We start from the raw sequence: 24,333 nt of genomic DNA, 5'->3' as shown, positions 1-24,333 counted from the left end.
GGTGGGTACTAGAATGTCATGCACCTCAACTTGACAGGAATGCAAAAACTCTTTAGAAACTGAGAGAGGACTAATACTGACCTCCATGTCCTAGCTAAGTAATGGGAATTCCAATTCTGGGTCAAGTTTAGATGAGTATTATGCTTTTTTAAAGCTCTCTCACCACCAACAAGCAACATTTTCAACGGGCTTAAAGTAGAATATCTGTGAAGGTGTGGCCTCCTTACCACTTGGCCACCTTTATGATATCGTCCACCAGAAGCAGCCAAACAAAAACACCTTTGTACCATAGCACCCCTTGAGAAATTAGCACCAAAGGAAGACACATCAATACCGGTCTGTTTCATTATCAACCCGATCTACCTCGCTAGTCTGGAAGCTGAAACAGAATTGAAGGGGCGACACAGGGCAAGAGGCAGTTGTTGAGTTCCTGCGTGGAGAGCTATAACCTGCTCATATTTAGACAACAGATATCACATAGATGTTGGCTGCCCAGAAAGGCCTGATACAAACCTGATTTAGTGGTAGCCTGACTATGGTTTATAAAACACTTCTTGGGAAGGTGAGGAAGACGGGAGTAAACTGCATCTTTCTGGAGATGTCACACTCTATAGCTGCCCACAGAAGCAGATGGAATATGAAGCTGCTGCCCTTAAATAAACAGTAGTAGTGCTTGCAGAAATACACTACCTCACAGCCCTTGATAATGCAGACGGAATTTGCTGGGAAATGCATAAAATGAGTGATCCTGGTGGCATTCATTTCGTGGCCCAGACAGCCAGCGTCTGCACGTTGCAATGCACAGGGTTGCGCATCTGGTATTATGTTAGTACACAGAGAAAAACTCACTGTGACGTTCTCCCTGCTTTCACTTGGGGCCTGTTTTCAGAGGGTCGTCTAATATAGAAATGTGTTGTTCCAAGCAGTTGTTAAACGAACTATATTCTGAAAAAGAAAGAATCTGGAAGCCTGATCTAACAGCAGCCCCGGGAGCCACCAGGAATGCAAGGCAGGGACTTTGGGAGGATTGTCCTGCCAGAGAGCCGGTTGCTTTTGCGTGTCAAAATACAGGAGTTCATATACTGCAACTTTGAGGTGCCCTGAACATCTACTGCATGCATTTCGCCATGTTAATTAAGGTATTTCCCAGAATGCAGCACCACATGTTTTAATTTACTGAAAGCTTAATGACACTTTTGTAAATTAGAAAAGTGGTGGTCTTTTAAGCAGGAGCAGAGAGGCTCCATGCTCTAGTCCATGTGCTGTTTTCTTCGATTACAAAATGACCCAGTGCGACTGTGGCCTGATTCTGAGCAGTGTAGCAAGACAACATTCTCCCATTCAGTTTTCAGCACCACCATTCGGAAGTGGGTGGAAATAATGGAGAGGAGATGTTGTGCTTTCGAGCTGTAAAACCGGCTAAAGTCCCTCGTTGGAGGGGCAGCGTGTATTGCAGCATCACTGTGAGCGTTTCTTAGGCGCGCTTGCAAAAAGCTAAAGTTAGTTTCCAATTCAAGAACATCTTCGGCAACGTCACGCTTGCACTGTCTGAGTGATGTTTATTGTTCAGTGCTGAACTGGCAAGGGGCATACCCCAGAGAAAACGCTATAGTGAGAAATCAATGGGAGAAACAAACGCTATGAGAATCACCTGAGACAAGTGCACATTTAATTCTAAATGGGGCATTCAAATCAAGGGAGTAATATTAATTTACAGTATGATAAATCCATGGTTACACTGTAAAGACAAAAAGGCTGATAAAGCATAGAAACTGGAGCTGTAACGTCAAGACTTTCCTGCTCAGTAAAAGATGATGGGCTCACGACAGGACGTGATGCCATTGAGAATGGAGATCTGATTTGTCGGAAACCTCAGGGGATCCAAAGTATTGAAAACATCTGTGAAAAAGCAGCAACGTTTCTGGGAGAAGTCATTTATTTTGAAATATTGAACACAAGTGAAACAAAAGCATCGGTGGTGCGCATTGCAGGCTAGGTTGTCAGAGCTGGTAAGCTGGCTGTTGTAGGCTGACCGCTCTATTTCGCCCCCTTCGCTTTATATTCTGGTGTGCGTATCTGAAAGGGAAAAGTAAACCGACTTGTATCAGAACGCAAGGTGGTGTGGGAGCGCAAAAGCCATGGTGCGCGATTCATTGTACGCTTCCCAGACATTTCTGTTGCATCAGGAGTGGACATCCTGAGGCAATGTTACTTGACAAGATGGCCGCGCGTCAAGAATCGCACTTCCAGCGCGAGCCTCGGAATCCGGGGCCTCTTCATTAGTCATGCTTGATATTTGAAGTCGAGGCCTCACGGAGCTCCACGTTTACGCTACTGTTCCAATCGTGCTGCATAGGGAGTGTGAGAATATTACACTTTGTTTAAACTGCGATTGAAAGAAGAATGTTATCATTCCATTCTACCTATTTGTATTACATTCGTTTGTTTCCAGCCGTTTGCCTGATTCACGCAGGGTCCGTTGCACGGTTATCTCGAGGGTATTTAAAAATCTGTAACTTGAAATAAAGGCTCAGTACATGCTTACAGTGCGAAATGTGTCTACTGCTTGCAATACCATGTGGTGAAAACCAGCAAAAAGGAAAATGGGGAAAAACGGGAGGACTATCACCATGCCCACTCAACAGTGCTGAGAGAGAAATGTTACATCACCCGATGGAAAGAAGCGGTGCGCATGCGTGTGGTGCTGATGGCTCTATGATGTGTATGATTTTATGCCGCTGTCTCCTCTTTTTTTTCCACAGAGCCGGATTCGTCGGATGTGGAACGACACTGTCCGAAAGCAGTCGGAGTCTTCCTTTATCACCGGAGACATAAACAGTTCAGCCTCACTCAACAGAGGTAATTATAGCCCTGTATTCAAATGTATTACAGAGATGATTGCCTGCAGAGCCTGGAACTCGTGGATCCCTTTGAAACTCTTCCACCCTATGCCTTGAGATACGGTTATTACAACAGAGTAGAATAAAGCCTGTATAGGAAGCGGGGTGCTCCATTATTCATGGCGCCTGGCTGCTTTTTACATACATTTGTAAGAATATTTCCCAGAGTGAGTTAGTATGTATTTTCTATCGCTCTCTCTTTCTTTGTCGCCTTCAGGTGAAAGTTTTTATTTCAAGCCTTTTTAAACTCACCGTAACTTTCTTGGTATATATATTCATTGAAAAAACTTTAGTTAAGGTGATCAGATTTAAGAGCAACAACACCCTTGAAATTAAATGGATGTGGGAAGTGATGATCATTTTAGCTCAAGGTCCCCTCATTGATGACCCCCTAGGACCTGATGCTGTACTATTTATATAGCGCTTTGCATAGAATACATATACATACTATATCACCCAACCGGAGTTGGTACTCATTGATCGATCTTGGAAGAATGAAAGGCTGAATTGGTCTTGCAGGGATTTGAACCTGCAACCTGCTGATCACACACAGATTTCAGCAGCGTGTGCTCAACCCACTGAGCTATGTTGCTGGTGTCTATTTTGGTAATTGTGAATCCCATCTGTTATGTAAGTGTTCATGGGCTTTGCAACAGGGCGGACACTGAGTTAAGATGACGATCACTTCCCACATCTGCTGAAATTCAAGGGGTTTGTTGCATTAAACTGACCACCTTACCTGTCCCTTAACTAAAGTTTCTTCACTTAATTTCGAGGGTTTTGTTATACCATAGCTTATTCAAGGGCTGCTAGACATGGCCTGTGGCGGGTGCCACTGTACATATTGCCCCTTTGTTTCCTTGGGTATCACTAGCCATGGCCTTAGGCCATGCCCACTGTATATTTTAATACACTAGATTTCTTTCAAGCCCACTCATCCTGGCCTTCGGCCATGGTCAGTGGCCACAGTCTTTGCCCAGTGCCACTGCACATGTTGCACCAATATGTTTCTTTGGGGCCTACTGTCCAGCCAGGGCCACTGGCCCAAAAACCCACTTCCCCCTGCCTAGTAGATATGATCACAACTGATGCCTCCCGATTACATTTTTGTTCCTCAGTCTCCGTTCCCCCCATAATAACTGCAGTAATTATTGCGGTAATCGTTAATTACTGTGATAACGCCAGTTTTTATCTGTGACGCATTCTCCTCCCCCCACCCCCATTACTACCATGGTAATTATCGGGGTATTACTGCGATAATGCAAACATTCTCGAGCTACAACTGGCTCCATAGACCACCCAAACTCTCCTCTTCTCCCCTCCCCCGCCCCCAAATATAGCCTGGTGTGATGTAATCCTTGTTTCGCCTCCAAATAGCTTTTTGTTCACTTTTCATTTTCTAGGTTGGCGATAATCGCTTGCATTGAGGCTTTTTCATTTCTAAAAAGCCTCTCTGCTACAGTGCACCATGGGAGATATGGCTATAATATTGGGAGAAGGTGGCACTGCATTCCCTGTCGAATATTTTAAAAACTACTGGACAGAATAACCCCAGACCCCTCCCAGAAATCGAGTCAAAAATGTATGCCCAATTTGGTGATTTGGTCCAAATCCGTCCAGCGGTTTTTGCTCTGCACTGCACAGAAATGTGGACTATTTCGTTATGGGAGAATACATGGGAGTAGGCTGAAAACTGCATTGTTTTGCTTTCTTAATAACTTGTTCAATTTTTTACTGATCTTTCCCAATATTTCCAGGGCTCGGGAAAAATATTTGTTTGCAAAATATCAGCCAAATCTGTCCTAAAAGTCCAAGGTTATTAACAATTCAATTTTTAGGTTTCCTATGGATCATGCTACTCACCTTCACTGTAGTGTGGCAACCCCTGCACTATAATATATATATATATATAGTACACAGGTGCACGCAGATGCATGGGCACGTTAAACATTGTCTATTCTTGGGTAGTAGGTATTGTCAGGAATCGTGGACCTCTAGGAATAAGTCCTTAAACTTAGCATTTTGGCAAATGATTGCAAAATATGAAAGTAGCGCCTCACGTTATTTAAAGGGAAAATATTTCACAAACGCTAGACACATAATTCTGGGAATTTCAGTTGCAAAATTTCCTGAAAATACATATTACTCCTTGAAACATTCCTTTGCAGCTGTAGGTATATCAGGCAGTGGTCCGGATGTGCGAGGACCTAGTTGTCATGCAGATTCCACCTAGACATGAAATGATTACATGCTACGGCATTGATGTCACATGACCCTTGTATTTATAGAACCAGTACACTTGGAGTTAGTTCCAATGTCAGAGAATTTCGAGCCTTCAAAAACCACGTTTTCAGCTCAAAATGTTATTTGTCAATAATCTCTGTAGTGACATGTCTTTGGTTTGTTGTATGTGCTTTATTATATTATGGGTTGCAATTTTTGGGCATGTTTTAATGCAGAAATATGCAACTTTGGCTCCCGATATGTTTTTACTGCAGTTTCCGTCAGCCCTAGCCAGCAGAGTCAATGGTGTGGTATTGTTAGAGTTGGAGTTCAAACCATCTTTAGAGCCACAGGCTGTAGACCCTGGCTCTATTCGATTAAAACTGGACCAGTCCACACGTGCTGTAGATACACACGCCAGAATGTATAAGTATTACACAAGTAGAAGCAGTGTGTCCGATAAACAGTGATAGTCTGATCAATATCTCAGTAATTCTGCGACTGTGTAACTGTAGGGACCAGACTTAACTGTTGGGCAGAAGCAAGAGCTTTTTACATAATCCATTAACGCTCTGTAATTGCAATGGTTTGGAAGGATGAGGTAGGCATTTCCATAAAATGGCACTTAATTAAGCAGTTGGTACTAAGGTTATCTTCCATGTAGGGGTGTACAGACTAAGGGGGCAGGCAGAATAGCTTGGCGAGATGAGAGTGTGCCCAGACACCTTTGTCCAGCCCACAGGGCCAAGACAGCCCTTCGTCCTTCCTAGGTCGATAAGTGTAGTTACATTAAAGTGGGTAAAAGTAGCCTCTATTATTACCAAGCTTATAAGGAATCTGGACTCAAGTGCTACTATAAAACATGAGCATGTTATTAGTTGAATTCCTGCTGGCAGGGCACATTCAGTGGCTGGTTCATGAGCTGTCTGTCTTGCTTCAGACAGTTAGAGGCACTGTATACACATGTAGTCTTTATTTACAGGTTGCTTAGCGTAGGCTTAGAGTGAGCATAGAGGACAGACTCTTGGCAGTATCTGGTCATTCCATCGAATGCCTTTCCATCAAATTTTTTCCATCTATAAAATGTGCATCGAATGCATATTTTTTGGGGGGTAAAGGGTTAATTTTTGTTCAGGTGGATTTTAAAGGGTAAAAAACAAGGGTTCAAGGGGGACCCCCCCAAAAAAGTAAACAAAATGCATTTGATGCACATTTTTTAGATGGAAAAAATTTGATGCAAATGCATTTAGATGCAAGGAATTCGATGCAATGACCATAAACCCTCTTGGCATATATCTTATCCAATTATTTTCTTTTAAATCATTTCACATGTTCATAAATGGCTCCGAGTTCAGTTATAGTTGCTCCCATTCTACATTTGTCACCTTTGTTTGGGGTTAAGAATATGTTTACAGCTAAAGGCACCCACACTCTTATGCTGCAGCACTGGGGTATTGCAGGAGCAGATTCATTGCTGTGGGCAAAGCAGAGTGCGGGATGGATATGGATCCCCTAATGTAAGGATAAGGACATCCTTGGGCATCTGGTGGGAGTGTCACACCTACACGTGCTTATGGCGCACAGTACAACCAGCATTTACCACAGTAAAATATAATCCAACATGTCAAATGACAGGCTACTATACTCTGCTAAGTGTGGCATATTTGTGCAGAAGGCCAGAAAGCTGTTAATAGCAACGTCTAGGAATATTTATTGAACAGACTGACCTAATTGACAGCAGCCTCGAATATTTTAGCACCAACCCCGATATAACAATTCTGATGCTCTTTCAGTATCTGACGTTTGCAAATTTACAAGTGATTTAGTAGTATAGCAGATATCGCCTGACACAGTATTTAAAAATGGTTTAATTTAGGATAGCTAAAGGATACCTCAGGGGCAATGTGCTCGCCTTGGCAGCAAGACGACACAGAGTAACACCGGTTCTATCCCCGGGTCCGCGCTTAGAAACCTCTGGGTATTAAGCATGTTATAAATAACCTATCATATCATATATCATATGCGATGCGTAATATTTATGATTGCTACTTTATCACTGTGGAGTGGTGGCATGATATCAGGCACTACGTCACTGTTGTGGCACAATCACTTGTCTTGGGTGCATTCAGTGTTTCTTTTCTGCACACCCATTTTTCTGATGAGTAGATACAGAATGTTCGGATACAGGTACACAATAGGCCTGTTTCCTGTGACGGTCCTGGGCCCAGATTATCAAAATGTTGAGCGTGTGAATTTACCACCAGTGTTGCTGCTTTGATAATATGAAATGTTGCATGTCATCATAAGCACACTTCACATTTTGCACAATGCTGCCACTGATAGGCCAGCCATGCACACTGAAACGTTTATTTGCCATTTACTGCAAATAACGTTTGTTTGCAGTAAATGTGAAATAAAAGTTTCAAACCTCCCCATAAATCCCAGCAAGGACTTGTACCATGCACATGGTACTATAAAATCTCCTCACCGATGCGAGTGGGCTAATAGATTTTGTGAGACCTGGCATGTTTTATTTACTACGTTTAGTTTATAACCCATAAATAAATATAGTAAACGCATTTCTTTTATGGTATGCAGCATTGTTATTCACTGTTGCCCAAGTGAAAAGATTGTTGGCTAATTCCGATTGTGACCGTCAACCTTTCATGTCAGGAATGATCAATCCACACTTCTTCGCTATATTTGGAGTTTTTATTACATGAGTAGGGACTGCCACAATTACTACATTGCAGATACTCCCAACTCCCAATGTTCATGGTTCCTTCTCTCTCTCTTAGTTTTTCCTGTTCTTGGCAGCCCGTCAGTATGCGTTGATGTACTCCACCATCTCCGCTTCCTCCTGCTGCAATGAGAAAAAGTGTAAAGAACCCTCTTAGAATTTCCCTCCCTTTTGTCCCCCTTCTTTCTATCTGATCGGGTAATTCTGTGAAAACCCACCTCCAACCTGTCTTCCCACCCCCTCATTGGGTGTATGGATTTGCTTCCAACAAATCCCATTGGAGGTTCCTTCCGTTCCTGTATCACCACCCAAAGCCCTTCCTCCCTTGGACTGCTGTTTTGAGAAGGACACCATGTTGGGGCCATTGTTGTTCCCCCCTCTCTACTGTGCTTTGGAAGTGTTTCCTCTCTGTTAAGTGTGCATGCATGGGTGGTGTTTGTGTTTGGTACTGTAATGGCCTCGGCGGCCCCATTTCTGGTGAGTGTGGTCCGTCTGAGCTTGTCTCCTCTCTGTACCCCTTATGTCCATGCCAGGGTTGCTATACCCCAATGAGGCTGCTACGGAGCACACCAACGTATTGTTCCCTCTGCGGACAAGTGCCTTTGGTGAAGCCACCACTTGATTCAAACCACACCTGATTCACACCATAGTTGCCCAGCACCGTTAGGACCGCCACAGTGCTCACTGTCCTCTTGTCCATTCTGGGGAGGAGAAACGCTGGTTAAGTCGCATTGTGCCACTCGCCTGCCCTGCCACGCTCTTCATCGGTGTTGTTTTTCTGCCGGTGATCAGCACCAGCATGGAGGCCCTGCACGGCCCGGACATGTCCGGGGCTCTGCACGACCTGTCCATGTATGGTCCGTTACAGTGACAAAATCGGTTTCCTCCATTCCATAATATCTAAATACCCACCACTGCAAAACTGCAAATGTTAAAAAAAAATCTGGCCCTGCCCTGTGAAGTAATGGAATATCTGATTTGCTGTTTGCCTTTCTGGACAACATAGGATTTGTACGCAATTTCTTTGAAAACGTGTGCAGTAGGAAGCACAATTTGAGTCTATTATTATTTTTGTTTTAAATAAACTTCTCATTCGAAAACTGTCATGCTTCTTTGGTGGGTAGTTAAGCTTGCACTCACGAGTGTGTGTACGTACGTACGTACGTGTGTGTGTGTGTACGTGTGCACATTCCACAATACTGCATTTCTGGGACCATCCTTATTGCAATCTCACCTGGCATTTTATAGATAACATTTCCCTGCCAAAAGGTTTGTAATAAACAGCGGTTTTCAAATGTTTTAACTCGTCCCTATTTCTACTTCAAATAATGAGCATCATTCTTGCTCGATGTCGCACACTCACATCCTGACTTATTGTGAAGAAAAATGTCGAACTATGTTTCCATTATGCCAATGTACAGTGTACATTCAGCTTAATGAAGTCATGATCTATTGCTTCTCTATATATACGAGTATTTGTAATATAAGCAGGGCCATGGTATTAATGGGCCTCATGGCTTCTATCTCAGAGTATGGCAACTTAAGTGCTTCCTGCACCATACTGCCAAATAGATGTTGGGCAAAGAAATGGTGAAGGAACATTTGAATATGTGAAATTGGAAAGCATGGTTTCAACATTGTGCTTGCTCAATTACCCTCTGGGATGACAGACGCCCACCATGCTGAGATCTCACACGTTTTCCCACTAACTAGCTCTCAGCTGTGCTTCAGGATACCTATTACACCATTGACATTTTCAATACAAAAAATTATATTGGCCTAAACCACATAAAATACACGATTGTGAATATTTGAATTGTATTGCTGCATAAAAGTCACAATCTTTTCTGAACTGTGTAATTCATCTCATGCTTTACAGGCATACTATAAAAACATTCCCTGCCTAAAGCAATAGTACTGGCCATTGGTGATAGTGTGGGTTGCTCGGTATCAGATCCACTTCCACTCCTGGAGGATTCAGCACCCACTGGCACCGCATGCACTTGGGTAGCTTGGTTAGACCGCTCTTACCTCCCCATTGATTGCGTATTAGCTCTGATGTGGTGGGGTAATAATCACATATTCGGCGGCTGTCGTTGATGGTGGTTTCCATGTTTTGGTCACTGTGTAGTCCTTTCGTTTTACGCGCTATTAGATAACCTGTGCCCTGGAAGGAGACGAGCTCCCAGCATGCACTGCTTTAGAATCAATGCTCTTCAATCGCTGCATCTGGTTCTTGTTGGTCTCTGTTTTGCAAATTCCATCAGAGTAAAGCTGGAGGGACTTTTCTGGAGACAGAGCCAATAGCTTTACTCGCCACACATTTTACGGGACACATTTTGTGGTTGCAATCCAGCATCTTGACCCTCCTAAAAGCAACCCTTTACATAGATCCACCTCTCCACTGCTCTCCATGTATTCCCCACACACTCAAGCAATACATTAGCCTTTTCTTTTTTTACTTCCAGCACAGCAGTGGAAGGGGTTTAATTTGTTCTCTGCATTAATGGGCCTGACAGTCGGGCCATATCCAAATCCTGCCCTCCCTTTCATGGCCCAAATTTCTACCCCTGGGTGACCTCTTACTTTTTGGGCAAATCTCTGGAAAACATCTTAAGTTTGTGTGAGGAAAAACACCCAAAATATGGGTGATTTGGTGAATCACCGGGCGCGGTCCATCCTCGCTATATCATGGCCCTAGAGATCAACGACAGGCCCATCCCCTGGAAAGTGCCATCCTATGAAGTGAATGTTATTCATCTGAAGCGGACAAGACGTGTATTTGATGGTTTGTTTGGATTCTCTTAAAATGTCCCTATTAATAACCAAACCTCATGCGTTTTGCTTTTGCCGTGGACTGAAGTAAAATAAATGGCCTGCACTTTATCATGTCGCTTGGTATAGCCGGTAACCATTTTATCTTTTTCTACCCCAGAAACATTTTCTATGAATGAACTCCTTATCAAGCTGGGGTTCTGTTAATTCTGACTAACACTTTGACACCATGGATTTGATCCTTTCAATGTGGGTTGCTTCATAAACTGCATTCATCCCCAACATCACTTATGCCATTCGGGTGAACGAGTGAGCACCATATTCTTATGCGAGATTATTTTTAAACATTTTGCACAAATAAATAGGAAGTTCTGTGAGATTGTTTTGTTGAAGGCAGTACACAGTTGTTATACTTTTCATTAGAAGTTCTTATGTAACCTTTTCTGTAGGGAACCCAGTCAGCCAGAGGTACACAGTGCTTTGAAATTCTGGTCTTCTATGGTAGCTTCTCGACCATGGTCGACTCGGTTCTTGTTCTAAAAAGACATAACTATCATGGTGTGCTAGCTTGTTTCTGTGTAGTTCTTTACATATATATATATATATATAAGAGCCCACTCTGCAATTATAGTGTGTACATTTAGTGTGGAAATCTGCAAATCAGAATCCCAGTCACAGTGTTAAAAACCTTTCAAATACTAGTCCCTTGACCTTAGATCATGACCATCTCAATTTGACTAAACTGTCTACATGAATGTGTTGAATTAAAGATGAACTCTTACAAATTGCATGAAAAGAAGGATGCATCAGTTTTACACACACATTTTCTCTTGATTATGCTAGATCATTTTCATGGTCTTAATTTGAAACCTCCCAACTTGATGCCAAACCTTCGCGTAGTTGTCGCGCGACCCATTTTCCTGGGGCCAACGTTTCAAACTTCAGCAATAGCACATTTTGATGTAGTATTCCCAAAATGGGTCATTCCACTGTTTAGTCCTGCTTAAATAATTATAAACCCCACAAAGATTATCACTGCAGGGAGACCAGACAGCCCAGTCAAGAGAACATTTGCAATACATCTGGAGACAGATCAGTTTTCTAATGATAAACATTTACCATTCCTGCCCGCTTAGTAAAAATGCAAATGCATGTAAATGAGTCTGTTGCGCCAGTGAATCACCCAAAGGGGTGCTGGTTAATTCTCCTAGGCAGTCCTGTCAGCAGAATAAGTGCCATGCTGAGCAGTTTATTTTGTGGCCATCCTTTGAGTTGCTAATGCACAATTCTCTCACCGTGCCTTGTGTTTGCTGAGAGTGATTTCTTCACTCATTATGAATTCATCACTTTATGGTATTGTAAAAACCCTAGGGTGCTATTAAATAGGAACAGATTATGAAAGTAATGGGGGTGCGCAGTACATTTTAGTCCCAACCCTGAGTTGTGGTAATAGTTGGTTTTTGTTACCACGCTTAATCTTCTAGTTATTATCTGGCAAGCGACCCTGTTCATTTATTCTCTGTAAGACATTTCCAGAAAAGGGCATGGGTAACAAAATGCAGAATTGAGATTCTCTTCTGTGTTTAGGTTGATTTAACAACACTGGAGCATTTGGGTAAATTGGCCCAACTGCATTGAAGAACCACAGGCCATAACTGTCCTCGGGCCCCTCATTGGCAATCAAACCACTACGCTGTATGCAGTTGTACAGTGAACCAACGAGCGGGAAAGGGGAAACGGCGCTGCCAGCCCCCATCCATGGAAGAAACGCTTGTGGAGAGTATTTTGCTCACCATGTTGTTTTACCGACCCTCAATTAGGTATGTAATGATAGTGTAGTACTGGGCAAGGTTGGGGTTCAGCTCCTATGTCAAAATTACTAAAACTGTTTTGTCAAGAAGGGCCTCTGTAGTCCATTCTTTTGGAGGTTTGTGTGTGAGTGAGTATAACGCATGAGTCAGTTTGGGACAGAATGGCATCTTTGAGGTTTGTTTTTAGATTTTTAGTAATAACTGATGCAGTTTATCGGTCTCTGAAAGTGAGGTCTGCTAAAAAGACCCCCCTCTCCTAATGCTCCAAACAGAAAAGCACAGTCCAATCATGTACCTCTGCTGAGCCTGTCTATTTACACCACTCAGGAGCCGCCTTCCGTGAGGTGATGCATTTTCCGACCTGTAGCTGTTGGAGCCAAAAGACCCAGCAGTCAAGATCTACCTTTAACTTTGGTCAATCCTGCATATAATTAAATGATATAATTGTGGGCTCCAAAACCTGGTGGCAGATGGCAAAACTAAATGTAAGCCATGTCTGATTGTGACACGGTGGTGTCTGGTACTTTACAAATATACGGTCCAAAACATTTTGGTGTCCTTTGATTGTCCTGATGGTTTAAAGTGACTTTGCGGCAAAGGCATCCTGTGTATTAACTATCTGAGGCTGAGTTTCACCAAACAGACCATTTCAGCTCTGCTTTCCTGCGATATTCTTGTGTCCTCCCAGGAAAACAGAAAGAACCCCCAGAGGGCAGGGAGAGGTTGATTGATTCAAAGGGCAGGCTGTGGCCAGCCAATGAAATCACACTATGGTCATAATTAACAGAGATAGGTGAGAGATGGGTGTAGAGAGTAGCCAGGAGAGAAGCATCCGTCTACAGAAAGGTCCCACCATCTTAAATATTCCAAAGCCTTCTAAAAATCGTGTACCCCCTCCCCATTTCCTTCAGACAAAGCACTACGAGTTTGACATCAGCAGACAGAAGATTCTGAAGCTGCACCAAAAATTCTATAATGACTGCTTCTTTGACGGTATTACCCAAATTGACCTTTTACAATTGACCTTCTGCACAATTGGCCGTTATATTGTTTAGTTATTTTATGTATGTATTAGGTTGGTTTTGGATTGTAAATAACATAAGAGGATTGGGTGGGGGGTAACATGGGGGTTTTGGATTGGGTGGGGGGGTTTGCGGGGGTTTCCCCCGCATATATGTTCTAATTGACCTTCTAAATTAGGTCAATTCCCCCGAGGTCAATTGTGAAAAGGTCAATTAGTATACAACCGTCACACATACAAATCCAGTTTGTTATGCTGAAATTAAAATGTAATCCCATCAAGCATAACAGCAAACTGCATTCCTGTGCCAAACGTGGACTAAGTGCATTTGACTACATCACAGGAGTTTGCCTTACGTCTGTACAATCATAAGAAACCTTGCAGGGATCTCATGTATCCTCTTGTTAAGCATAAGCTGTTCAGCTAGTCTGGGCTTTAACTGTCACATTACTTTGCATTCTCACACGTTTAAACCTACATTCAAAAAGGGAAAATAAAACCACAATAGATTCCAGGAATTCAAAAGGACATGAGTTAAAAGCGCGAATGTGCAGATCCACACGTGTGAGCTGTGGTTCTGCATATGTGGTTAGGTGAACAATTTGGCAATTAGTTTCTCAGCATGACTCGTTTTATAGGTATTCAGGGTTACCTTCTCAGCAGGTACTTACCGTGCAGATTAGTACTGTACATAGAACAGAAAGCTTCCAATAATGTGTCTTTCTGCCAGGGGCCACGCACACGCCGTTTAGCAGTGGCAGCTGATGATTCTTTTTTTATTGGAGGGGTATAAATATTTCACACAAATATGCAGGAGTGACCGAGTGTATCGAGGATGCCCGAATCAACCAATTGGGGTGTGGGGCGGAGGCTGGTTTCTGCTCTGCCCCTGAGAAAAGTTGTACAAATATTGGGTTAAATGCATGCATTTTCAGCACACTTTCTTTGATTAATTGGGTAAAAAGACATACAGTTTTCAATCGGTTTTGTAGAGTAACACATGAAAAGAATCCAATAGATACAAGTCACGAGCAGCGCACAGGAGCATTTTCAAACTCATTGTCATGATGTCACAATGTATGGCAGTAAGAAAATGTGTTCATGCTGGCTGTGCCCATGCATATCCATGCAGGTTGTATCAATATATTCCATTCTGACCATACAAAATTAACCCTCCTGTTGGCTTTGCTAGTACAAAATGCCATGCCACAGTAAGAAAATATATCCAGGCTGGCTTCATCAAGGTAGGCTAGTCTAGCCATGAAATAAAAATCACCAAGTTTGCTTTGCCCTTGTTGCCTAGTAAAAACATCCCATGCAACAGTAACAAAATAAATGCAGATTGGCTTCATCAATGTAAACTAATCTAGTCGCAACGTTTTCATATTTTTTAGAACTCAAGCTTTTCAGGATTTGACTGTAGGCAGCTGGGGGCGCCACCTAATGGGCGTTCCTCTGTGGTTGCCCAGTGGGTTCCCCCACCCTAGCCCAGGCATCCCTAAACACAAAGTTATCAGTATGAGATTGGTAACACTCTTCTATCAAAAATCTAACTGAGACGATGGCCTAAAAGCTGTGGCCTAATTGGTTTACTCACTCCAGGGTAGCATAACCTGGCACAAGAGCTCCCTGCGTCTGGTTATAGCTATAGGGTCACATATATGGTACCTTTTCAAGCACCCAGCTCCTTTCTCTGAACTCCTGCACCCTTTCTTTCTTGTACCCAGTGTTTCATCCTCTCTCCCTCTCTCCGCCTTGCTCTTTTCTATTCTTATTCTCCTCCTTCCTCTGTCTGTCTTGCTCTCTTATTCCTCTCCCTTGCTCCTCCTCCCGATGTGCACACAATATCCACTCTTCTCTCTACTCCTTTCACCTAATCTTCTCTCCTCTCCCCTCTTTGTTTTTATAACTTAGATGTTTATTAGCATTTTTGGAAATGCAATTCACAAGAATAAGACACCGTCAATCATCAACTTTCCTTGAACACTTCCCCCTGTCTGTCCCCCCTTACCCCTCAATTGAGTTAAACATATTGACTGTTCTACCAGTTAGAACAAAAGACCAGTTACATAACACAAGTAAATTAAAAAAAAAACTAAATGCCAGCACCAGACCAGTGCAGAGCTAATGATGCCCCCACTAGACATTTCCGTCATTTTGGGCCAGCTCGTTAACTCTGCAGCAAGAAGTGTCTAGGGGGATGGGGATTAGGTTTGACACTGCCCCACTTCAGCATGAAAATTCCCCATTCAATGTGAAAAGACTCCAGGCGGTCTTTCACCATAGCCGACATTGTTTCATATGTGAATATGCCCCATAGTATAATCAACCAGTCAGTTTTGGAGGCTAGGGAGACGCCCGTCCAGTTTTGAGCCAGGGCCACTCTCCCTGCTGTCAGCATGGCTTCAATACGTTTTGGGAATCTTGTATCGTTACTTTCTCATCCGCAACGTGAAAGAGAAGTTGGTAAGGTTCCAGCTCACTGGATATTCCTACAGTGTCCCGGATCCAACAGACACCCACACAAGACGAGTGCCCCGATTCCAGGCAGGGAAAGTACCTCTGTGGTCAAGAGCCCCTTGTAATTGGAGAGGGACACAGATCTCCCCCCATGGCAGGAAGCACTCAGACCTCCCCACGGCAGAACCTGGGTTGTAGCACTGTTGGTGGTGCCTGGGGCCCTAGGTGGTAAAGCTCAGCTGGCAGCCCCCCGAGCTCTGTATTCCACCAGAGCGCAGTGTTGTTTCTGGCAGGAGACCGCAGCAGCAGGGAGGGTGGCTCCGCTCACCAGGGCTCCTCGGGTATGGGCAGGATCTCCTGCTTACCCCAGGTGGGGGCGAGGGGTGGACTGAGGTGGTCCTAAGGAGCAGTCTGTGTCCCCTCCAATGGACCTCCTGACCGGATGGCACTCCGCCTCCTGGGGTTGGGTGGGGGAACCAGGGGGCTCTGGGGCCCTTTCTTGTCACTTCTTACTTCTCTTCCCTCCTCTCCTCTTTCCCCTCTTCTCTTTGTTCTTTTCCCCTCCCTTCCCCCTGGGGTACTCAGGGGTGGGGGGGCACCCCAAGGCTGGATCGGCAGGCCGCCAAAGTCCTCCTGCAGAGCGCTCTCCCTTTTGGGGGAAAAGCGAGGGGGTTGCTCCACTTAACACGGGCGGGGGCCCAGGGTCACTTCAACCACCACTCTTCTGTGTGCCTACTCTCATCGGGGACAGGAGACGCCTCGTGTTCTGGGCTGGGAGGTGGAGGGGCAACGACGCCCTGCATCTGTCCCCCGCTCCTCACCTCTTCACTGAAAATCTCAGTTCGTCTCCCTCCAGATCGCTCACTGCGGGGAGGTGGGTTTTCAGGCTGCTACATGGCCACCACGGCTCCTCCGCTTGCTGGGCCCACTTAGGGTTCTGGTAGATAGCTCTTGGAGCGCGCGTATGGATCGGGAGCAGGTCTTCTCGTCGGTCTGTCTCAGCTGGTCTTATCTCGACCAATATTTGTCCCCGAAGCGCGGGGTAAAGCCTGTGAGGGGCAGCTCGATATGGCACACATGGAGGTGGGCTGTTACTGGTAGTGGGGCTGTCTGGGGGTGCTCAAGACCCAGAATAGGCCTGTTTATGAGGATCTAAGCAGAGCTGTTGGCTCATCTCCTCGGCCCCCGGTGGCCAATCCTCTCTGCACTCTTGTCTACTTGCCTAACACCTCTTCCTCCCCTCCCTCTCTCCCTCTCTCTCTACTCTAATCTCCCCGCTCAACTATAGTCTCCTCTTCCTTCTCCACTCTACTCTTGACTCTCCACTCTACTGTACTCTTCTCGTTCCACTTTACTCTCTCATACAATCCCTTCTCTCCCTGTCACTCCGCTTGCTCTCACACAATCAGCCTCCTACTAGGTACCTAACCCATCTCACACAGTCTATCAAACACCCATTCATTCACAGCCTCCCTCTCCCAATAAGATACCATTCGCTCTCACTACCAGCACCTCATAAAGCTCCTGCCTAATTTCTGTCACATTCCATTCCACCGCCCTTCCTCCACCTGGTCTTTCGGTCCACCTCCACCCCATCACCTGACCTCACCCAAACATTTTTTGCTCACTCTGGTTCTTACAGGATTTGTACACCCCTAACATCCTTTGCCTTCTTTTTCCACCACTTACATTGCCACCCCGCACCTCCACCTCAATCAGAGGACTGCTCCCTGGTCCAGCACACAGAGAATAGCATTCTTACAGCATCTGTTGTTCATTCACTCTCGCATTCACACACATCCATTAGCAATCATTTTTTATCCACTTTCACATTCACATGCTCACCCAAACACCTTTCACAGCCCCCGCCCCCTAACAGCATTAATCACACATTGTGTAGGTATGCCAGAGAGGGCCAAAGTTTCACACTACAGTCTCACCGTTTAAGGCACCCTTTGTCCTGCATACACACAGAGGACTCTGCCAAGGGCAAGTTAGGACTGTCAAGTATTAAACAGACAGACACTGAGAATCTCTCAAAATCACATCTCCTGAGCCCGTGCTGGGCAATTTTGTTCTGTGTCACGACATGGGGCTCTTGCCCAAAAACCTATGAGGGTACATGATTGGATAGTTGGGGTGGTATTGCCTCTATTGGCCCTTGCATGTCAAGTGGCTTGCCTGACACTTCACCAAAAACGATCTATTACATTGTTGCATGGTCGCAGGTTTACCATTGGCCCTTGCCCTCTGCCATCCACCCCTGGATTTGTGTTCCCTGATTGGCTGGAGCTGATCTCCCCAGGCCTTGGACCCAGCTCTGTTCTCAGCGCTCAGTGTATCTTCTCAAGGTAATGGAAATACTGTGTGTTCCCAGTGTAGCCATTCGTATTACCACTTTCCCGTTGAGAGTGCCCACAAGGTTGCAACGTTGTTAAAGAATCCATGTTTCACTTCATGTCTGTGTCATTGGGAACTGCTCATCTTCCCACCTGGGGTGAATCGCCATCGTCTTTCTCGGCCGAACTACATGATCGAGGACCGCAATATCGAGCTCTCTGGTCTGAAATTTATGTGGATTTATTCTGTTTTTCTGCAGATGGCTCCTTCTCTCTGTGCCTAGGAATGTGCTGCTCGCCTCTGACCTTGGCTATAAGCCCTGGCTTTGGTCTCTGTGCAGCCTGATTCTGCCTTGCATCACTTTTTGTTTTGAGGCCTGTGACTTTATGTAACTCTAATATGATTTTGCTATATTTGCTATATGTCTAAAGTGTGCTATTCTTCCTATAGGCTAGTGGTATTGTGGTCCTTCCAGGTTCCTTATGCAATCCTGTGGTTCCATATGATTAGTTGCAATAAGCTGCTGCAAGCTTGCTCTGCATCTCTTCCTTGCCTTGTGTTCCACTTTTCTGCATTTGGCTAGTGAGGAAAATAATAAAAGCTTTCAACAGTATGTATATGTATCTATCCTCTATCTACAGAACTGTGTAAGCATGTTCTTCGTGTGTGCAGTGTGTGTCCATGAAAGTGTGTGGGTGCGAGTGTGCTTCATGGCTAATGTTACTATGTCGTGGTGTCTTTAATGATGTCAGCACCGCAGGATATTTGTCATTTAGTCAATCATGTCCATCGGGGCAGTTTGATCCACGATCAGTATTGGGGCTCCTGTACCCATGATGACGTTAGCAGGATAGGGTTTGAATGGTGGTCTGAGTGTATATCTGTTTGCATATGTCTTTGTGACTGCCCTCGCCCCCCAACTCCCCGGGGGTGTTGAAACAGGGACTGGCTCCTTGCATCTTAGACTCTTCGGGCTGTCATGCTTATGGGGGTCATGAGGGGCATTCCAGGGACCTTCTCTTCAGCATGCACTTACAAACAAAAACCCTTGCACACACACAGATACATTTTTTAATTGTCTTACCTGCAGCCCACTCCAGATTCTAGTCTACTCTGTCTCACGCTGCCTGCTCCAGTGAAGGCCCTTAGACTTTCACGCAGGGCACAACAAGAACCAGTAAGAAGAGAGTGCTTCCTAGGTCCTGCACATGAGCAGTGAAGCTGGAGTGCCTCCATCACACCGTAACTCAGACCCTGGATGTGTGGGGATGAGCAACAGTGCCCCCTCGCACATTCAGCCCTGCACTAGCTCAGCCTAAATCCCCAATGGCCTATTCAAGACTGGTGAAACAAAAGCACCCGCCCTGGCATGGCTGTAGGGCATGCATGTGGAGGTGCTGAAAACTGACAAAGGGACAATGTCAAGCTGCTGGCTGGCCATCTCGCATGCGTTCTCCATAGATCAGCCTCACCCCAGTTGCCCCTCTCTCTCGCTCTCCCCATTCGCTACCCTTCCCAACCTCATTTCCTTTTTGGCAGTGGTCCTTTCTCGGCCAACCTTCCTTTTGCCCCCAGGCTCTGCAACACCAGCCTCTGCCTACCAGGTTGTGCCATGGAAATGGAAGATGGGTTCCTCTTACAGCCCTGATTTTAATTTACATGGATGCCCATTTTTTTTATTTTATTTGCTTTGCCCTTGTGGGCTCGCTCCTGGTTGCTAATAGCAATAATTCTCCATTCCCAGGTCTGTAGCTCGTAAAAAGGCCCTTGCACAACTCTTGAAAAGCTGATTCTTTCTTCATTATCACCATTTCATCTGAGCAGTAAATCAGGTTGCTCGCCCTATTTTCCGAGCAAACTGCCCTGTGCTCTGACACTCCACGCTCACTTGGATCTCTCTGTCGCCCCCCAGATCCCCATTATCAATCTCCAAAAATGCCTGGTCACTGCCTCCCATTAGATCCCCTCTTCCTCTCATCCCCCCACCACCCGCTCTGCCCATGCTCAATTTTACCGACCTCCTTGCCTCGCTTTGGGCCCCTTGCATAGCTTCTGTCCAGTCATGGAAATGATCAAGAGACTCTGTTACATTTCCATGGCAGCGACCTCTTTGTATTCCTATTTCCTATTGGACATAGGTATACTACTGGACAGAAATATTAGCACATGGATGAGTACGACCATTTGATGACCTACCCGGGGGGAGTTGGGCCACTGTGGAAATGGTCCTCCCACCAATGGAACAACGCAGAGCTTTTTTGATACTGGGTGGGTCTCACCCTGGGTCTGCAGCTCTGTTACATGACTCTGCATACATAGAGGCTGGCTCCTGACTGCACGGTCAGATGAACATTTGCCTACATTAACTTGGACCCACCTGCGACGAACTCTAGAAGGACTTGGACTGCCTCTGCAATCTTCTGCCTCACACTGCATATTTGGATTGCACCGCCCACAAATAGTTCAGCTCAACCTGCACCCAGGCATCATGAGCCAAACCATGTCCTTAATGAGGGCCCATAGCTTTGGATGACGCACTGGAGTACGGCTGGCTAGCATTAATACCACTTACTCACAAAGCTTGTGCACAAGTGCACCTCGAAACACAGAAATTCTCATGGTTACAAAAAAGTGAGATGCATGAGACGTATTGTTCAAAACCAAAATAGTATTGGTGATTATAAATCATGAAAACATATAATCAAACAGAGGAGAAACGGAGCACATGACCAGTGCATTTTGGATAGAAATCTATCCTTCATCGGAGCAACACTGTTTCTGAGTGGAGAAGGAAATCGGAAAGGTCTATGGTGGTCACTCAATATAATTCCAAAATGAAATATTCAATCCATGAAATCCTCCAGTGTGAGGGACTGCGCGCGGTCCTCCTTAATTTGAGTGTTTATGCTGTAATCTTTAATGCGCCTCTAGATCGGACCTCTTGCAGACTGAGACCTGGAGGAAGCGTCACTGAAGTAGGAACCGTTTGCAGGAAGTGGCGAGTGAAGAGGAATCCGTACCTTGATCCACTAGGGCTGGTGCTTTCAGTGAAGACCTTGACCACTAACTTAGAAGATGCTGAGAATTGCTCGCAGCAGGGAAATGCGTGACCCGTGTATGAGTTTATTAATGTGACTCCCAGATCAACTCTCTGGGTTTCCCCAATTGCATCTAGTTGAGGGGCTGTCACAGTCACACCCTCACGGTGGGCACCCAAATTATAGGGCCGGGCTGCTGACATCAACGCTTGTATTTTTTCATCACTGCTTCAGAATGACTCCATCTTTTCTCCAGGCAACTTGTGCTGTCCTCATAGTAATTTGCACGGTCCGAATTCTAGCTGTGAGCCTTTAGATGCTACCGAGTGCAGTTGAGTCCAAAAGAGTGAATGTTAAAAGAATACACGGGCCTTTAAGAAAGGGTGGCGGCTTCTGTTTATCAGGAATGTCATTGGAAGGTGTAATGCACCGCCCTGTGCTCTATTGCAGTTCCACTATCGCTAACTAGGCTGGGAAAGCACCACAGTCTGTTTTTGGAAGCTGCAAGAAAATCCTTAACACACCCCGGCGGGTTAATGGGCGTGCCTGAAATGAGCGCTGTTTTATGATGTAATGCCACTTCTTTTTTTTCCCCTCACACGGTACTGCTGTTTGTCTTCCTTGTGAATTCTGATGCAGTTTAACATTAGAGTGTGCCTTCAAGACCCTTGTGTTTAGTGGTGCATCGAATGTGCCTGATGACTGCTGATTGGCGGATATTTAGACGTGATCTGCTCTATTCCTGATGTAACCACAAGAATGTATGTTGCTTGTTAAGTGCGTTGCTCTCCCTGCCCTTTTCTCTGAAGTGCAGCTCACTGTATTCTGTGAGGAGAGTGGCAGGCATCTGGCTCGCGTCCCATTCCTCTGGAATCACAGTTTTGTTGGTGGACAGTTAAAGAGAGCGTTGCTCATTTTGCCCGCTGTGGGGTCGAATCGTATGTGTTGTTAACCTTTAGTGAATGCCAAGCATTCAGCCATCAAACCTTTTACCTGGACCTGAATTACAGTGTATGCGCCCGTCACTGCGTGTCGGGCCATTTACCTTCATAGTACTTTCTAGAGGCAGGATTTCAAGTTCCAGTGGCGCTTCCCCTATCCGTGTATAGTACAGCCCTATCCGGTGTGTGTAAATGCCTGTCATTTTAGCCTGTACCGATGCAAACACTGAAAACATGTTCCTCGCGGAGTAGTGGGGCTCAATGAGTAACCTTACAGCGCCTCGAGGCCTTCCCTTTGGGCAGAAGCAGAAACTAGGATATAAAACTGGAGACACATGATCTCCCCTCCTATCCATCAGGCCTCTTAGTGTGGGAGCTGCGCTCTCATCCTGTCCCTATCCCCAAGCCCTTCACCTTCTGTCATGGCTGTGGGCACACAAAGGTTGGGACCAGTCATGTCATTAGCAAAGGGAGCAATCGCTGCAATAGAGCCAAACTTTAGAAAGAATTTCCAGGGTTTACACCCCGCCACCCCGCTCACTACCCCACCAAAAGGATGCTTTTATTTAAAGAGAGGGCGTCTCCGGGTTTAGAGCATGCCTTTACATAAGCTGGTACAAGAGTCCCCACACATTATATTACTCTCCAACATAAAGTGTGTTTTTGAACTTTTATGAAGCATTTCCTGCTCGATTGCACATGTGTATGTATATATATATGTATTTAGTAGTGAAATCTATGGAGCCCTTTTGTGTGTGCTACTAACTAGGCCCAAGATGGCAGGTAGTACAGCTCTGGGATGGCAAAAGGAAAAAGTCACATACAGCAGAGTGTGAAGGCTGGCCAGAACAAGAATGAGCAGACCGACCCTTAAGGGGTGTACTTACATTTTTGCACAGGAGCAATGTGTTAATCCACCTAGAGAAGTAGTGGGGGGCCCACCCCACTCTGTGTCTGTGGAAATCGGCGGCACTGCTGTGCCTTTAGATTGTACAACAGCATCTCTTTTATCAAGAGAGAAGGGGGCTCCTACCCCCCTTCTACTGGGTTGGATTGGGCAATCTGATGACATGCCCAGTGCTGGTCATTTGGCCGGCTCTCGGCGGATCTGAGATCCGGCACCAGATCTGAAGCCGGATTCCGGGTTTTATATCTGAGATTTGCAACTGGCTCCTAAAATTACTGGCAACTCTGGCCTCCTGGCCTGAAAGGCTTCCCCATAACACCTCAGAGCCATTGTGCAAGCATGCGATCACCAATTCTACTGTTTCTTCCAAGGTACTGGAAACCACCGTACCAAGGTACAGGATCCAGCCAGAGTCAGCCACCCAAGCCCTTGAACCGCGCTGGAATACTTTAAAAAAAACTAAAAAACGCCTGCGACGGCAGCATTGCCTTTTACTGCGGCTTTGGCACTGGTGTGTAATGCACAATGCTCGCTACATGTGTACAACTGATTCGTTTCATTGCCAAAGCTGAGGTAAAAGGCAATGCTGCCGTCACGGCTGTTTATAAAAAATATATGTTTTAAGAGCCCCACCCCCTCTAGACCACGCCCCCTCAGGCACCGCCCCCAAACTGCTCCCCCATCCCGGGCCCTTGTGCTGTGGGATCCCCCACCACATTTTTTCCATTTCCACCACTGGACATGCCCATTATTGCAGTTTAGACAACTCTGATGAAAGATATTAATTTGGGTGTACTCTGCCTTTGCATTCAAACTCCTAATGAGTGCACTTGAAATGAATAGTTGTTCTTCACCCGATTTCAGACTTGAGAATCTCCCCAGATTGACACATTTAACAACTAACCGAAACCTGCAAGTCCAGCACTTGTCCCGTTGAAGGGGAGAGCATTCGCCTCTCCTGGTGATGCTCCCGCACAAAGACTGACTGGCCCTGACGGGAATAGATACATTTCACGATATTTGGACTGTAAAATGAACTCATTCATCTTACACCTCCAATTCAGTTCAAATGTGTCAGACACGTCTGATTTTATGTTTCGCACACTTGTCCGTTTTGATTTTATAAGTATCTATCGAATATATATATGTATATATATATATACCTTCTTTAAGAATT

At 45.2% G+C, this 24,333-nt stretch overlaps 1 protein-coding gene across 11 annotated transcripts in view; it reads left to right on the top strand.

The window, feature by feature from the left end:
* The window catches only part of ADGRL3 (adhesion G protein-coupled receptor L3), a 1,472,013-nt gene that overhangs the window by 1,423,878 nt on the left and 23,802 nt on the right, over window positions 1–24,333 (top strand). For all 11 annotated transcript variants that reach the window (XM_069626103.1, XM_069626104.1, XM_069626102.1 and 8 more), the window contains one exon: window positions 2,763–2,859. In XM_069626103.1, coding sequence (XP_069482204.1) covers window positions 2,763–2,859 — 97 coding nt within the window. The remainder of the gene's footprint in view (window positions 1–2,762; window positions 2,860–24,333) is intronic.

This window comes from Ambystoma mexicanum, chromosome 6p (genome assembly GCF_040938575.1).
Source record: "Ambystoma mexicanum isolate Mex_15411 chromosome 6p, UKY_AmexF1_1, whole genome shotgun sequence".
NCBI classification, from domain to species: domain Eukaryota; kingdom Metazoa; phylum Chordata; class Amphibia; order Caudata; family Ambystomatidae; genus Ambystoma; species Ambystoma mexicanum.
The sequence above is the reverse complement of the archived record's forward strand: the minus strand, read 5'-3'. Positions and strand labels throughout refer to the sequence as shown.